The sequence below is a fragment of the Balaenoptera physalus genome, assembly GCF_965194825.1.
Source record: "Balaenoptera physalus genome assembly, chromosome: 5".
Classification (NCBI taxonomy): Eukaryota; Metazoa; Chordata; class Mammalia; order Artiodactyla; family Balaenopteridae; genus Balaenoptera; species Balaenoptera physalus.
Window position 1 is genome coordinate 128,383,360 of NC_138884.1, and position 15,170 is coordinate 128,398,529.

At 40.5% G+C, this 15,170-nt stretch overlaps 1 protein-coding gene and 1 long non-coding RNA gene across 4 annotated transcripts in view; one reads left to right on the forward strand and one right to left on the reverse strand.

The window, feature by feature from the left end:
- Positions 1–15,170, reverse strand: part of SEC24D (SEC24 homolog D, COPII coat complex component) — a 121,659-nt gene that overhangs the window by 845 nt on the left and 105,644 nt on the right. Inside the window, exons 18-23 of one of the 2 annotated variants that reach the window (XM_082462769.1) lie at positions 14,717–14,855; positions 13,806–13,924; positions 8,672–8,851; positions 5,803–5,994; positions 4,727–4,816; positions 4,144–4,260 (exon numbers count right to left, since the gene is read on the reverse strand). In XM_082462769.1, coding sequence (XP_082318895.1) covers positions 4,168–4,260; positions 4,727–4,816; positions 5,803–5,994; positions 8,672–8,851; positions 13,806–13,924; positions 14,717–14,855 — 813 coding nt within the window. In that variant the 3' untranslated portion in view covers positions 4,144–4,167. The remainder of the gene's footprint in view (positions 1–4,143; positions 4,261–4,726; positions 4,817–5,802; positions 5,995–8,671; positions 8,852–13,805; positions 13,925–14,716; positions 14,856–15,170) is intronic. The other variant, XM_082462768.1, reaches the window with a different exon arrangement.
- On the forward strand, positions 2–8,664 carry LOC309661369. Of its 2 annotated transcripts, XR_014263984.1 has the most exons (4): positions 2–2,905; positions 2,951–3,311; positions 4,122–4,171; positions 8,385–8,664. It is a non-coding gene; the product is annotated as an uncharacterized lncRNA (long non-coding RNA). The 2 variants fall into 2 exon arrangements; XR_014263983.1 differs by having other exon boundaries at positions 2,951–4,171.

The following is a 15,170-nucleotide window of genomic DNA, read 5'->3' on the forward strand; positions in this document are numbered from 1 at the left end:
AAAAAACAAGATAGCTGGTTATAAACATTTTATGAATGTGGCTAAATTTTGTATCTTTCAATTTCACCAAAATTACATATGTCCACTGTCTGTGAGGCCTTGCAGGATGATAGGAAAGTGCCTATTATCCAGAGTGGAGAGAGGCAATGAGCCCAAAACCACAAAAACCAAGACATACAATTAATTATAAGTGGCAACAAGGAAACATAAGCCGAGTGCTACGGGGAAGGCTTCACAATGTAGTGACTGTACTGAACCTTAAAGGACAGGGTGGGATTTCCTTAAGGAGGTGGGGGCCGAGCTAGCATTCCATGCGGGGACCACATACAAAAGACACAGTCCTGCCTGGCATGTAAACTAGCCCACACTTCTGAAAGGCAATGGGAGGTAATGCCTTTGGGTTTTTGTAGGGCATGTGATCCAGTGAAGGTGTTTAAGAACAACTGGCTATGGTGCCTGGAATGCACCGGGGGGATGAGGGAAACCAGACAGGAAGCAGTTGGAAGCATCTAGGTGGGAGATGATCAGGATCTGAATTAGGCAGTGTTAGGTGCAAAGGAAGTGGACGAAAAAGAAAATGTAAAGTTCTTAAACCACTAAAATTAATTCTTCAAATATTCAAAACAATTTTTACACTGATTACATGTGGAGATGATAATATTTCGGATACACTAGCTTAATAAAATCCATTATCAAAATGGATTTTTTACATTTGAATTGTGGCTACTACCAAGTATAGAATTGCATGTGCAGCTTGCATTATTGGACAGTGCTGCTCTAGAGGGAGAGGCAGATGGAGAAGAAACCCAGAAGAGGGTAGTCCGTCATGAATACTCTGAGCCCTACTTACTGACCGCCCCCTTACTCACTCCTGTTTCAGGAATTCAGAGCAGATGATCAGAACGGTCAGAATTTGATATCTGTTGAGCCATGAGCATGGTTAATGGAGCCACACATGCAAATCATTGTCTCCACCTGCCTCCTGTATGATTCAGAAGAGCCAGGGCATCATCTTACTTCCTTTCACGTGCGGAACCACCCAAAGGGCCTGCAGCTATTAGCTTCACGCCAGCTGCAGCAAGGAAGGTTTGTTACATATCGGCTGGGAGGGCCTAGCCCTCCCTACTGCTGCTTTATATAGGCTTTTTTTTTTTTTTTTTTTTAAATCAAGTAGAATAATGTTGTCAACATGGCTTGCTTTTTTTCCTTTATGTTATTTTGGCCGGGGCCTTAGGCTGATAAACTCTGAACCAACCCTGAACTAATAATAATATTATAACAACTGCTGCTACCATTACAAGCCAGCTAATTCCATGTGGATATGGACACGTGTGATGTCTTGGCTTGTCAGTGCCAAGCCCTGGGAGCTGACACTGGAACAGCTGTGTGGGCAGTCATATTCCACTCTGACATGGGGAAAGAAACTAACCCCTTCATGGAAACATCTCCAAAGGAGTTGAAGATGTGCATCCTGGTGAGCCTGAAACCAAGGCGATTTTCTCTTTACTTGTGTTTTCTCCACCTTTCCCCAGGTGCCACTAGGACCTCTGCCATTGTGCATTATCGGCAACAGCAACGTGGGTCCAGCCTCAGTGACACAACTCAGGCTGAGACTGGGCAGAATAAAAACATTGTGGAGGGAAGGATTTGAGACCTTGATTTCCTTAGACTTTAATTTCTCTATGGAAATTAATGGAAGTTCATATTGCTCATCTGTGGGGTATTTTCTAATGCTGCCATTCATTTAGGTTATTTATTTTTTTGGTTTTCATGTGGTACTCACTGTAAAACCTTCTCTGATGAATGCATCTGGCCGTGATGTGAAGTGGGAAATAGAATGAATTTCGGCCTTGGGGGAAACTCAACTATAAGGTAAAGTAATTAATATCCTGCTCTACCATTTGAGTCTCTACAAAGTTGGACCACCCAGCACTTGTTGGTGGAAGGTCTCAGGGAATTGCATTTATAGGAGTGGGGGATATGCTGTCTTGACATGCTAGTGGTCTTCTCCTCAAGGGGTACACCACACAAATCAGAGGAGAAAACACTGGGATGGATTGGGAATCCATATTTTATTACCCTCCTTAACATTTCTATAGGGAGGGACACAGCTCTGTAGAGTGGGGGAAGAACAGCAAAATGGTCACTGTTAGTCTCCTTCCCAGCTTCCTGTGTGTCCTCTCCAAGGAATGACTGGCTAATTCAAGAGGTCTAAATCTGATATTCTCTGGGCCATGTTACCAGTGGCCTTACAGAATTATTGTACTTCATAAGCCATTTTCATCTCTCATTGCCTATTTCACAGGGAACAGATAAAAGAAAGCAGTGATTAGGATGGCCCAGAAGGAGTATGTTGAATGAAAGGAGAAGAGAGCCATGGATATAACTTAAGAGAACAGCAACTCTTTTTAAGGGGCAGATGACTGAAGAGAAGCCAGAGGAAAAAGGTCAGTGAGAAAGGAGAAGAATCAGGAGAGTATGATGTTTTGAAATCTAACAGAAGAGAAAAATTGAGGAAAGAAGTAGTATTTGATCTTGTAAATTCTGTAAAGGGATTGAGAATAAAATGTCTCCAGCAATGTGGCAGTTCATAGAAAACGAGAGATGGGAATAAGGAACTATAAGCAGTTTACATAGATGACTTTTCAGGAAGCATGGCAGTAAAATGCCTGCTGTGTTGCTAGTGTTCAGTACAAATTTGTGGGATAAAATGAAAGGAAAAGGAAGCAGAATCTTGGAGAAGCAGCAGCTTCAAAGAAGGTAGATTTGAACAGCTTGTAAACTGGAAAGGAGCCGATGGGGAGGGAGTAATCCAGAAAACACAAGAGGAAGAAGAGAGAACTTGGAGCCTGGAGGACCACGAGCAGGGCAGGGGGAGAATTTGCCAGTAAGGCATTTGATGTAGGTAATCTGGGAACACACTGTGATAGGACTCTTGCATTTGATTTAGGTAATCTGGGAACACACTGTGATAGGAATCTTTTTTTTTGTTCCCCCACAAATGTAAGACTGTGCAGACAGTGAGGTCTAAGAGGGCTGATTTTCTGCAAAACTAATTAGCATAATCTAGAAGGTAGCAGTGCCTTCTGGGTTTGATTTTGCTATCTTTGACCCTTCCCTTTCAGCTTTCCCAATCTTAGTCAATCTTGACTCTTTCAAAGAGATTTAAAGACTCCTTAAATGTGTTTTCATTTCCTTTGTGTGGTCCATTTTCAAATGTTGGAGAAAAGCATGCAAAACCGAGTGCATTGGACTAAACAGCCAGGGTCAGGCCTGTGTCTGTCGTGACCTAGCTGTGCAACCCTGACCAAGTAAGTGAACTCCTTTGAGCCTCACTTTCATATCTGCTAAATGGCGATGGGGGGAGCTGAAAGGCTAGGGGTGGACCAGGTGTCTCCTAGATTCCCTTAGCTCTCACATCTCTGGATTTTAGATTTTCAAATTCTTTATACAGATGATACCCTGAAAATGGCAAGGATTTTACAAACAACAGATAAGTTTGCCACTGGTACATAAAAAAATCCGATTAAGTATTCAAGCTGAAATTATTGTATTACACAATTGCTTATATTTTATTTACATATCATATTTGGAGCTTACCCCAGATATTCTAATAACCAAAGCTGACATGACCTTGATTGGTAAGGGTTACTGGAGCGGGCGGGAGAAAGCAGAGGAAGGAGGGGCTGCTGAGCACAAGGGTGATCCCCAGGTGTAGTCTGGCCTCTTCTCTGCAAATGGGCTCAGTTGCGGAGACGCAGTTGCTGCTGCTGGGACAGAGGGGGATCATCCTTGCTGTGCATTCTGAGCACCAGCGGTCTTCAATTTGTGTTTCATAAGACCCTAAGATTTCATTACATGTCTCCAGGGTGTTCAGAGAGTGAAGAACATGTTTATTCTGAACCTTCTCTGCCATCTCTAGGTCCTGTCCTAAAACTGAACCCAAGTAGTGATGTAAAAACAGTTCTGGAAGGGTTTTATGTTCACCCAGATGTCCTAGAGATTATAAAGCTCTTTATTAGTTCAAATTTCCTAAGTTCTATCTAAAGTTGATGTTTGCATGCGTGAGTATCAATGGTAAAGAATGTTGATGTAAACTGATATCACATTTTATGTTTCAGGAGAAAAACAGCCCCATAATACCCTGGCTCCTGTAGAGGCCTGCCTTCAGGTGAGTGTCCTGTACCTCTGCAGGAAGTAGTACAGTAATAGACCACTGTCATCTGTACATTCCAAATTCCAGCAGATTCTAATATTGAGCTTGAGAAGGAAGACAGAGGTGAGTACGTGGGACTTAGCGACAAGGCATAATTTTCCTGAGATGCAGACATTTTAAACTCTTTTCCTCAAACTCAAAAAGGAGTCCTTAGAAGGACTAGAATAGCAAAATTTTTCAGAGATAATAAATCAAAAATTGTAAAATCCAAGTATAACAAATGTTCTAAGTAATTTTAAGCACTGACGGAAAAATCATTTCAAAGCCTGTTAATAATATCAATTGTTTCTAAGTTAATACTTAGTAAGATGACCCATGGTTAACCCATGGTGATAGCTGTTTATTTTTATATGTTTGTGACTGACAAGTAGGTAGATATACTTAGAGGTTAATGTGAGTTTTCTATCAAAAACTAATGTTATAAAAATATAGGACATGTATTTTAAAAGTTTGTAAGGAAATTTAAAAAAAAAGACTTGAAAAAAGAAAAAAATAAAATCTCATTCTTACCTTCATTGAATATGGCCGCTTTTGTTGGATAATACCCATTATCATTCTGAGTGTTTGTGAGTACGGGTTTCCCAGCTCAGGCAATAATGTCTAAATTTAAGAAAATCAAAGTTTAAGTTTCAGTACAATTTCTGACATTTAGATAGAAGCAGAATGAGATTACTAGAATGTTAAAGTTAAAAAACATCCTTCTAAACCATATACTGAACTGTTGGCTTAGTTCATTTACCTAAAAACCAAAAATATGAAAAAATGTACTAAAAATTATTCATACTTAACAGCATGCATTTCCACCAATGAACTCTCTTTTGAAAATAAAAATCCTTCCCTGGAACTTGACACATGTATATCACTGAAGTGACACAAAGGGTGTTATGTTTTTTACAAAGGATGTCTTCGGCCCATTCACCATGATTTTCATCCCTTTGCAAGATGGATATTTCAAGGCTATGCTGTGTGAGAAAAGGACACACTTTATTCCTTCAGCGGATCAGGTGCAGGACCCTGAGGCATTACCCCATTTGGAAAATGCTATCCAAATACCACTGTTCCAACATTAAAATTAACCACCAAATGCTGACTTCTCAAAGGGAATGTGGCCTCTTAGATTTCCCTGAAATCTGGTTCATGGTGAACAAAAGATAACTACCCAGCTGCATGTGGCCCCTGGGGGATGTGAAAGATCTGGACTTAGATTTCCTCCATTAAGACAGTAAAATGCTAATGCTTACTTCTAAGCAAGAAGACACCAAGAGCTCATACATCATCTTTGAGTTAGCCATTGAAAAAGTGAATTAGAACATTTTACCACAAAGTCACAAGTTTCAGGAAAAGATCATGGCCAATATTTTTCACAGGAGTTGTTTTAAAAAAAAAAAAAAGCAGGAAATTCATTACTTATATTCACATTCCACTCCCTCTGTGTATTCTTTGACATTAAGATCTTTTTATTAAAAAAAACACACATAAAATAAGTATACTTCATATATATGTCTCAAAGTACCAACTGCCTCTAAAAAGAAAGCAACATTTAAGAATTTGTATATTACTACAAAACAAAGAAAAAATATACTTACCATATCCGTGTTGACATGTGCAAAAGATGGCACGTTAAATATTCCTTGGATGAGTTCTGGTGGGCTACTTACTCCCAACCATAAGAACATGTTCAGACCATTAGCCAATAGGAATATTCCTTCTTCTGAAAGACGGGTCTCAGAGCAACGAATAGCAGCAGGCAATGTTGTACTCTTGACATCTAATGTGTGCTATGCAGGCAAAGGCAAGAGAGTTAGAAACTCCCTCTTTCTTCCCTTCCTTCTTTCCTCTCTCTTTTCTTTTCCCCTCCCTCCCTTCCTCCTTTCTTCCCTTCCTTCCAGTACATATTTAATGAGTTCCTACTATCTACTAGTCCTATCTACTACTAACCTACTAGTCATTAGACAATAATCCCTGCCTTGTACAGCTAACCATTTTCTGGAGGGAAGAAGAGACAACAAATAATCTAAGTTAAATATATAGAAATTTAGATGGTGTTAAGAGTTATGAAGAAAAGAAGCAGGAAAGTGGGATAGGGCATGTCCGTGGTGGGAGTGTTACAGTTTTAAATAGGGAAGCCCAGGAAGGCTTGTTGAAAAGATAACTTTTGAGTAAAGACCTGAGGGCATGAGTGGAGGGCCATGGGGATATCTGGGGAAGAGCATTCCAGATGGAGGGAACAACTGGTGCTGAGGTCCTGAGGCAAGAGCTTATCTGGGATGTTCTAGGATCAGCAAGGAGGCCAGTGTGGCTGGAGTGGAGTGAGAAAGGGGAGAGTAATAAGATGAGTCAGACAGAAAGGAGGGCAGGGTAGCACAGGCAGCACTGGGCCAGGGCAGTAAGAACTTTGGCTTGGGCTTCCCTGGTGGTGCAGCGGTTGAGAATCTGCCTGCCAGTGCAGGGGACACAGGTTCGAGCCCTGGTCTGGGAAGATCCCACATGCCGCGGAGCAACTGGGCCCGTGAGCCACAACTGCTGAGCCTGCGCGTCTGGAGCCTGTGCTCTGCAGCGGGAGAGGCCGCGACAGTGAGAGGCCCGCGCACCGTGGTGAAGAGTGGCCCCCGCTCGCCGCAACTGGAGAAAGCCCTCGCACAGAAACGAAGACCCAACACAGCCAAAAATTAATAATAAATAAATAATAAATAAAAAATTAAAAAAAAAAAAAGAAAAACACACCTCTACATAGCCATGGATCAAAGAAAAAAAAGTTATTAAAAAAAAAAAAACTTTGGCTTTTACTGAAATGAGAAATCCTGGAGTGTTCTGAGTAGCGGAGGGACGTGAACTGACAATTATTTTAACAGGATCACTCTAACTTCTGTGCCAAAAACAGACTGGAGGGGCAAGCAAGGAGACTTGTTAGGAGGGATTGCGGTGGTCCACAGGAGAGGTGATTATGCTCGAGTCTGGGTGGTGACATATGGGGGTGAAAAGTGGTCAGCCTCTGGATGATCTTGGAAAGGAGAGCTGACATGTTTGCTGATGGATGAGATGGGGTGGATGAGGAAGAAAGCAGCCATGGGTGACTGCAGGACGTTGGTCCTGAAGAACTGGAAGGAGGGAGGGGTGATAAATGGAGACAGGGAAGACTGCAGGAGAAGCAGGCGTGGGAGGTCCAATCAGGACTCAGTTTAGGATGCCCTTTAGCACGCTCACGGAGAGACGCTCGGGAGGCGACAGAAGGCACAGACACAGCCACAGTTCAGGGCAGCGGTACTGCTGGAGACGGGAACCTGGGAATCATCAGTACAGAAATGTTGCTGAGGGCATAGGTAAGACCCCCAAGGGATTAAGTGTAGATAGACAGCAGAAGCTTCCCTGGACTGAGCTCCGCGGTACTTGAACAGGGAAAACAGGGTAAACTAGCAAAGGAAGCAGGACAGAAACTGGGACAGGCCAAGTAAAGAGGGTGTTTCCAGAGGGAGAAGACTGTGTCAGATGCTGAGGACAGGTCAGAAAGGAGGAGGACTGCCCACTGGACTCAGCAAGGCGATTTTGGTGGAGTGGTGATGCTCGTGCCCCTAAGAGTTCTAGTTTCTCCGGCGCACAGTTGATAATAATCCAATTTTATAGGAAAATCAGTTGTTAACAATTTACATCTAACATTCATATGAAGTGAAAGGATCAACAGCTTTTTACTTCCAACCTAATTTAACTCTCTAACTGCACTGAGAGCCTGGGTATGAGTTTGGATACAGGAGTTAGAAATAAGCCATCAGCCTTCCCCCCTCTTATCCCTCAATTATAACTTGTTAGGTCTCAGGGGAAGGAGTCTAGTCAGAGAGTACAGGGGCATTCACGACATCAAGGATTACCTTTCAATAAGTAGAATACATTGCCAAGTAAATTCTCTGAGGACAAGAACAGTTCCTTCCGCGTACAGTGTAGGTAGCCTCAAATACATGCTGATTTGTAAACCCCTGATAGCATTTGCTCAAGGCTAATCATATACATTCTGATTAAATGTGGTGACTCTTAGACATTCATATACTGTCTAAAAACAGATAACATGTGTGCACGTGAAATCCCATATACACGTATCAGTTGCCTTTCATGCCTTAAGGCTGGATTTCTTCAACAACTTGTCGACTCACTTTTCAATCTGCCTATTCAATTGAAGATTACCAATTTGGGAATGAGGAAGGAAAAGCAGTCATCTGAAGGATTCCGTGACGAACTCCTCAGATCCGCCCACCACCCACACGGCCACCCCGAGCGCAGGTTGAAGCGCATGCGCAGGTCGCCCAGAGCCGCGGCTCTCAGGCCCTCACTACGCATTGTGAAGCCATGCGTGACTCGTAAGTTTCTTGTTAAGAACGAAATGTTTCAGACATAACACATGGGAAAAGGCAAAATATGATTCCCTTCCAGACTCCTCTAGGAAACGCGCCAGCGCGGTGTGCTTACTATCGGCCGAAGCTGTGGGTAGAAGAAAAGCTGAGAGTCGGCCACACCCATGGTCATGACCAGCTGCCTCTGGTAGGCCCGCTCATCCGTTGAGATCTCTGGTTTGCTGAGCAGCACGCAGTTTTTTAACAAACAGTTCATGTACACTGGCAATACTTTCATGGAATCTGGTAAAATAAGCTGGAAGAGAGAGACATTGGTTTCAGATGCTTGGTCTTTACCGAAAATCAAGACCTGCAGCACTTTACCTGTAAAATAGAAAGGTTTGCTGTTGAGATCATGGAGAGGATTAAATGGTAGCCCACGTAAAGCACCTAGAGCACAGAAACTGGCACAGAGTAGGTATTGAGAGAGCGGCAGGTGGTTTTATTTTCTCTAGTACTCTAGCAGCTTGGTGTAGTGCTTATCAGCACAACTCACGGCCGGGGATGCCATCCCAGCGCTGCCTCTCACCCGGTGTGTGACACTGAGCAAATTCCTTACCCTCGTTCCCTCGGTTTTCTCTTCTAAAAAAGGAATAATAGCCCCTCTACTTCATGATCATGGGGTTGTTACGAGGATTAAATTATTTCTAATTTGTGAAGCACTTACAATAGTGCCGAACAGATAGTATCATATACATGTTTATTAAATAAAATGAAATAAATAAGTTATTTCCTAATCTGTATTACCAGCTTCTACCTCTTGAGGTCAAGAACAGCATTTCCAACTGCCCACGAGATATCTCTTCCTCTATGCTCTTCGTGCATCTGTTAGTCATAGACTCATCAGACAATGAATGAGTGCCACCACGTCACAGGTTCTATCAAAGTATCAAGGTCTACAGAGGAATGAGGCATAGCCCACATGCAAGATGTCTAATGTCCACTGGGGATGATATACATATAACAGATAAACCATAATAAGGAAATTGCAATACCATACGTAGAAAATAAAACAGGAAGTGCTTCATGAATTTATTAGCTGTGTCACTACTGAATGCTAACGAAAACTCAAACTCCTACAATTCCACAAACATGTTCTTCCTGTTACATTTCCTATTTTAGATACTAGAACTACCAGATGAACCCTAATTTCATTTTTTCTTTACCTTCAATTAGTACATGAATTCTTTCTATTCTACCTTTATAATCCACCTGTACCTTCCTCTCCATCCTCTCTTTGGCTCATGTGACCTCATTCTGACTTCATTCTAACTGCCTCAAAGTACATACCATAAAGTGACGCCCCAAATAATAACACAATGAAACAGTTCTAGAAACACAACTTGATGGGTAAAAAAACTACAAATAATTTGTAATTTGTAAAATTACAAGTAATTTGCCTGTGTGTTTAACCTTCTCCCCAACTCAATTTTATAAATATGGCTAAGAATCAAGATCGACTAATCTGAATGTCACTTCCTTCCATTTAACAGTAGGTCAATGGACAACGAAATATCCACAAAAAAAGTATATATGGGAGATAATGATAATCTGTAAATAGAAATATCTGGTCTATAAATTCATGATTTCTTTTTAGCTTTCTATCTTAATGATGAAAAAGAATATATACTTATCAGAATCCACACCAAAAAGGAAATTTCCCTCAGGGCTCTGTAAGGATTTATTCCTCAACTTAAATCCCTTTATCACAGGTCTCTTCTCATGATCTATTAAGTAAGGAATGTGTAAACAGAACTTACTTCACTGGTTCAGGAAAACATATTTCAGAACAATCCTACTTTGTAGTTAGTTTTCCCTCTCAACTTTTATCTCCTTTCGAAGAACCAAAGACAGTTAAATAAATGCATGTTTCCTCATATGAGGAAAAGCTCTTTTCTTCTTGTAATTTTCTCTCTAGCATAAAATTTTTTTCTTTTCTTAAGTTGAGGAATAATCAGTGTTCAACATCATATCAGTTTCAGGTATATATCATGATAATTCATGTTTGTATATACTGTGAAATGGTGCCCACAATAAATCTAGTTAATATCATCACCATACAAAGTTACAGAATCTTTTCTTGTAATGAGAACTGTTAACACCTCCTCTCTTAGCAACTATCAAATATGCAGTTCAGTGTTATTAACTACAGTCCCCATGCTGTACATTACTTCCCCAGGACTTATTTATTTTATAACTGGAAGTCTGTACCTTTTGAGCCCCTTCACCCATTTTGCCCACCCTCCACCCCCCAGGCCTCTGGCAATCACCAGTCTGTTCGCAGTATCTATGAGCTTGGTTTCTGTTTGTTTGTTCTTTAGATTCTACATACAAATGAGATCATATGGTATTTGTCTTTCTTTGTCTGACTTCTTTCACTTATTTAGCGTAAAGTATTTTTATTTGACAACATATGGAACTGGAATATGTTTTCAGCCAAGGAAAATTAGGAAAAAAAAAAAAGAAAATGATTATCCAAAGGTATAGGACACAGATCATGGTCATATTCCAGAGCCATGTGGCTCCAATACTATTTCTGGGCTAATTACCAGTTAGGCATCTTAGATGTTATGGATTAACAATGTTCTTAGATTCCCACAGAGAAGCATATATGTACAGTTTTTTAATATCGTCTTGCCATTCACTGGTTGCTGCTCATTAATCAGGTCATATTAAGACAGTTTAGAAATGTGTTGTCCTGAAAACCACAAAGAGGTGAGCTTGGCCCATGATGACACTATCAGGACTGAAAAATCTGATTAGAGGAGACTGGATTATAGAGGGCAGGGGGAAGAGAACAGAGGAGGTAAGAAGGAAATTTTATGATGAAGAAAAATGGAGTTAGAGTGAAAGAAAACAGAGAGACAGTCTTAGTCTATGTTTTTGAGGCGGGGAAGAAAATGTGGCAACAGATCGGCAATTAAAACCTTTCCCCACCTCCTTGATCCTCTCCATAAATAATGAAGTTATTCTCAGGGAGAAAAAGTTTGAGTGAGGAGGGAGTGGAAATTCATGAATCCAGAGTTTAATTGAATTTGGAGAATTCTCTGCTTTGGGTTTTGAAGTAACAGATGTGGTAATGAAAAAAAACTATTACTTTGCAGTTAAGGTCATGTGACTTGCCTTTTAAAGTCAGTGTACTCCCATATGATGTAATATATTTAAGTTCAGAACAGTGAGTTGTTAGATTTAATAAAAAAGAATCTACATTGCTTATGTAAACTTAAAAATTTGTTTTAATGTTGTTTTTAATTATATGTCTTAACCCAGCATCTATCCTGTGACCCCCCCAAAGTGTGTGTCTCCTTAAATTTTAGACCTTAAGCACCTCTTTTGCATCAACCTAGTCCTGGCCCTGGCAATTCAGTAAAAGCATATCTCCTGAGGTCCAGTATCATATAATCCAAGTATATAGGTCCTTAACAGTCTTGCTTGGATCAAGGAAACTGGGCTCTATAGTAAAACAGTGGAATTCCTTTACGAATTTCTCCATGGAAATTATTTCTTGCAAGTGAACTATGGAAAGCCACCAAATTTGAAGTTACATTCTCTGAGGAGAACCTCAAGTCCAGCCATTCTGTTTTTAAATAATGGTATATTTTAATATATTATCGTTATTAACAGTTTTATAATCTCTACATTTTCCCCACTCCATGATGGGTAATCCTAGGTTAAAGGTACACTTGAAATGTGCTACTGGAGAAAGAAAAATCTCCAAAAGAACAGGAATAATCTTTATCAATTTTTTCAGAAAAAAATTTGGCATCATTGTTTCTGTTACTCCAGAAACAATTCAACTGCAAACAGATGATCTAGTAGTAGAGTCAAAGCTTTTAACTTTAAACCAGCAGCAACCGACCAGTTTCATTTCTTCCCTTAATAGGCAACAGATCTTTGACTTAAGGTCTCTGAATCCAGTTGTTTTAACATTAGCAAATAAACTTCCTGAGAGGACACTAACTGTACCTGTTCTTCTTCAACAATCCTTCCAAAGTATGAGACACTCCAGAGACAAAGTATGGAAACACTCCATGTTTCCAGAGCTCCAAAACAAGTAGTAAAACTGGGGAGTAAAGTGGTCTCGGTTGGACTATATCCAGGTGCACCTGGGGGGCTTTGTATAAAGTAAACACGTGTGCTCTGAAACAGGACTGATACTGGAAATTACTGGAGTGGCAAGTCCTCTGAATAATAAAGAGAACTGACTAATACAGATTTAAGAGTTGCTTTTGTGATTATCAACAGGAGATGAAAGAATGGATGGCTACTTTAATCTCTCTGGACAGCACAGAAAGGAATTTTTGTGAAAAGTCCAAGCTAATAACTATGTTTGTTTTAATTTCCTTCTTTACCCAGATTATGAATTTGGCCCCCAGATGTATCTGCACTATTGCTACTGCTGAAGGGTTGCTTTGGGTGGGGTTTCAGATGTCACTGTCGACAAGGAATTAACCAGAAAGTTTTCCCATCTGTTGCTTACTGTCTTCTCTTTAATCCAAATTCTATACTCAGATATTCAATACATAACTATGAAAAATGGCATCTAGCTTTGATGGGGAAGAATATAAAAAAGAAAACAGATGCAAAAATAAATGTGGACATGAGGTTCTACCTTTTTTTTTTGCTTTTTTTTGTGTTTTGTTTTTACAAGAGAGAGTCAGGTTTATTTAAAGGATCTTCTAAAATTTCAAATTACTAGATGAGAGAGACAATTTTTTCAAAACTCTTCATACCTATTATTAACTTTTAAATATAAAGAACTCCAAATTTTATAAATTATATTTGTTTATAAAATATAAAAGAATCATTACTGCCATTAGTTCCTGTCAACTTTGTTAATAAATGTCCAAAAAGTATTTAAGCACCCACATTTCATAACTCTATATCCATCTTCATCCATGCAAAAGATAACCCCATTTATACTGACATTTCTTACATATAACATTCTTTTGTTTATACATAATGTAGTGACCCTCAACCCAATATACACACACATTTTTGGGTTCATGCATCTTGTAAAGCCACTAAGCATTTTAATGTTGGCTATAAATATACCACAGTCCCCCAAAATGGCACTGTCAATCTTGGTTGTATGGTTTACTATACAGCATCTAAGTGCCTGGAACATCGTAAGCCTTTACTAGCAGAACGCTGAATGAACAAGTAGGTGTTTGTAACACTTCAGCACCTGAGGACAGCAGGTAACTTACCTGGCTGGCTGCGGACGGACTAGCACAATTCTTCCGGTAACAGGCCAACATGTGGGCGGTCTGATTGACCAGAATTTCCCTGATGACCTTCAAGGGCTGGTGCAGAACTGCTTTAAAAGCTACTTGCACAAAACAATGAAAAGGGCATCAAAGGTTTAGCTCAGAAATTGACCCCTTCAAATAATAATAAAATAAATTGCTCTTCAGACCACTCAGCAAGGGATAACAGCATTTAAAAATGTTCACGCCATTTGTTAATGCTCTCCTCTTGACTAATTATAACTTAGCAAATGAAGAACAATAGCCTACCTATAACAATAGGCAGGTAATTGGTCCAGAATTTTCCTCAGAATATTAGAAACAGAACTCTGCACACACACAGAAAAGAAAGACCAGTTTACTATCTTCTGATGTTCTGAATTCTTATGGGCTGGATTGCTCTTTCTTCTAAACCTTAGTGTAGCATTTCAATTGGGGTTTGGAGCAGGGAGGGGAGAAGAAGCCAGAAAACTCCACCTCAGGTCCCTACCATTTCCTAATTATCTTGGTATGGATAAGCAAATTCAGTCTCACGTGAGGGACCATCTTCTATTATCCTCGTGTCCCAGAGGGCACACTCATATACCATAATGGGTCTAAGTATCACCTTCCTCAATTTCAACTCAGTCCCCCTGGGAAAGAAACTTTAAACAAAACTGGATAGCACGGGCCCGACTCACTGCTCTCCTTACTAGTCTAGAGTTAGAAATGCTGATTATTCTCCTTCACCCTTTGCTTTTACAAATTCTGACTTTACCCACCGAAAGGCTGCACCACCGCAGGACCTGTCAGCTGCTAACTCGATTAACCAACGAGGCCTGCCTGCATTGCTAGGCAAGGTATACTGCACCCCAGAATCAGCAAAGTGTTACCTGACTTGGCAAAGAAGTTGATAAGGGCATCAGTCTCGCAGCTCTTATAGAGATCACCCAGCTGGGAGCTGCAGTTCAAGCCCAGATTGTGAATCCGAAGTCTTCTCTGCCCACTGACGGTCGTGTAAAGCACGGCACACTGCAGAGGCAACATCGAGGGCACGTGTTTTTCTGGTTAACATATTCACCCAAGCTAGCCTGATCTTATTTACATTTACAGAACAGTGTGTACAGCCAAAAGACCTCTGAACTTTCCTACAGGATTCTTTCTGTTATTGCTGAAGACTGAACAACAACACGTAAGGGAGGAATAATGACCAGTCATACACTGGGTTCTGACGTAGCATTTCACTGGTTTAAACGTAAGCTTTGATGGGGCTCTTCACATGCAGATATCTGTGTGCCTTTCCACAACTAGTCTACATTTCCTAGCTCAGATGTTATGACCAGGGAT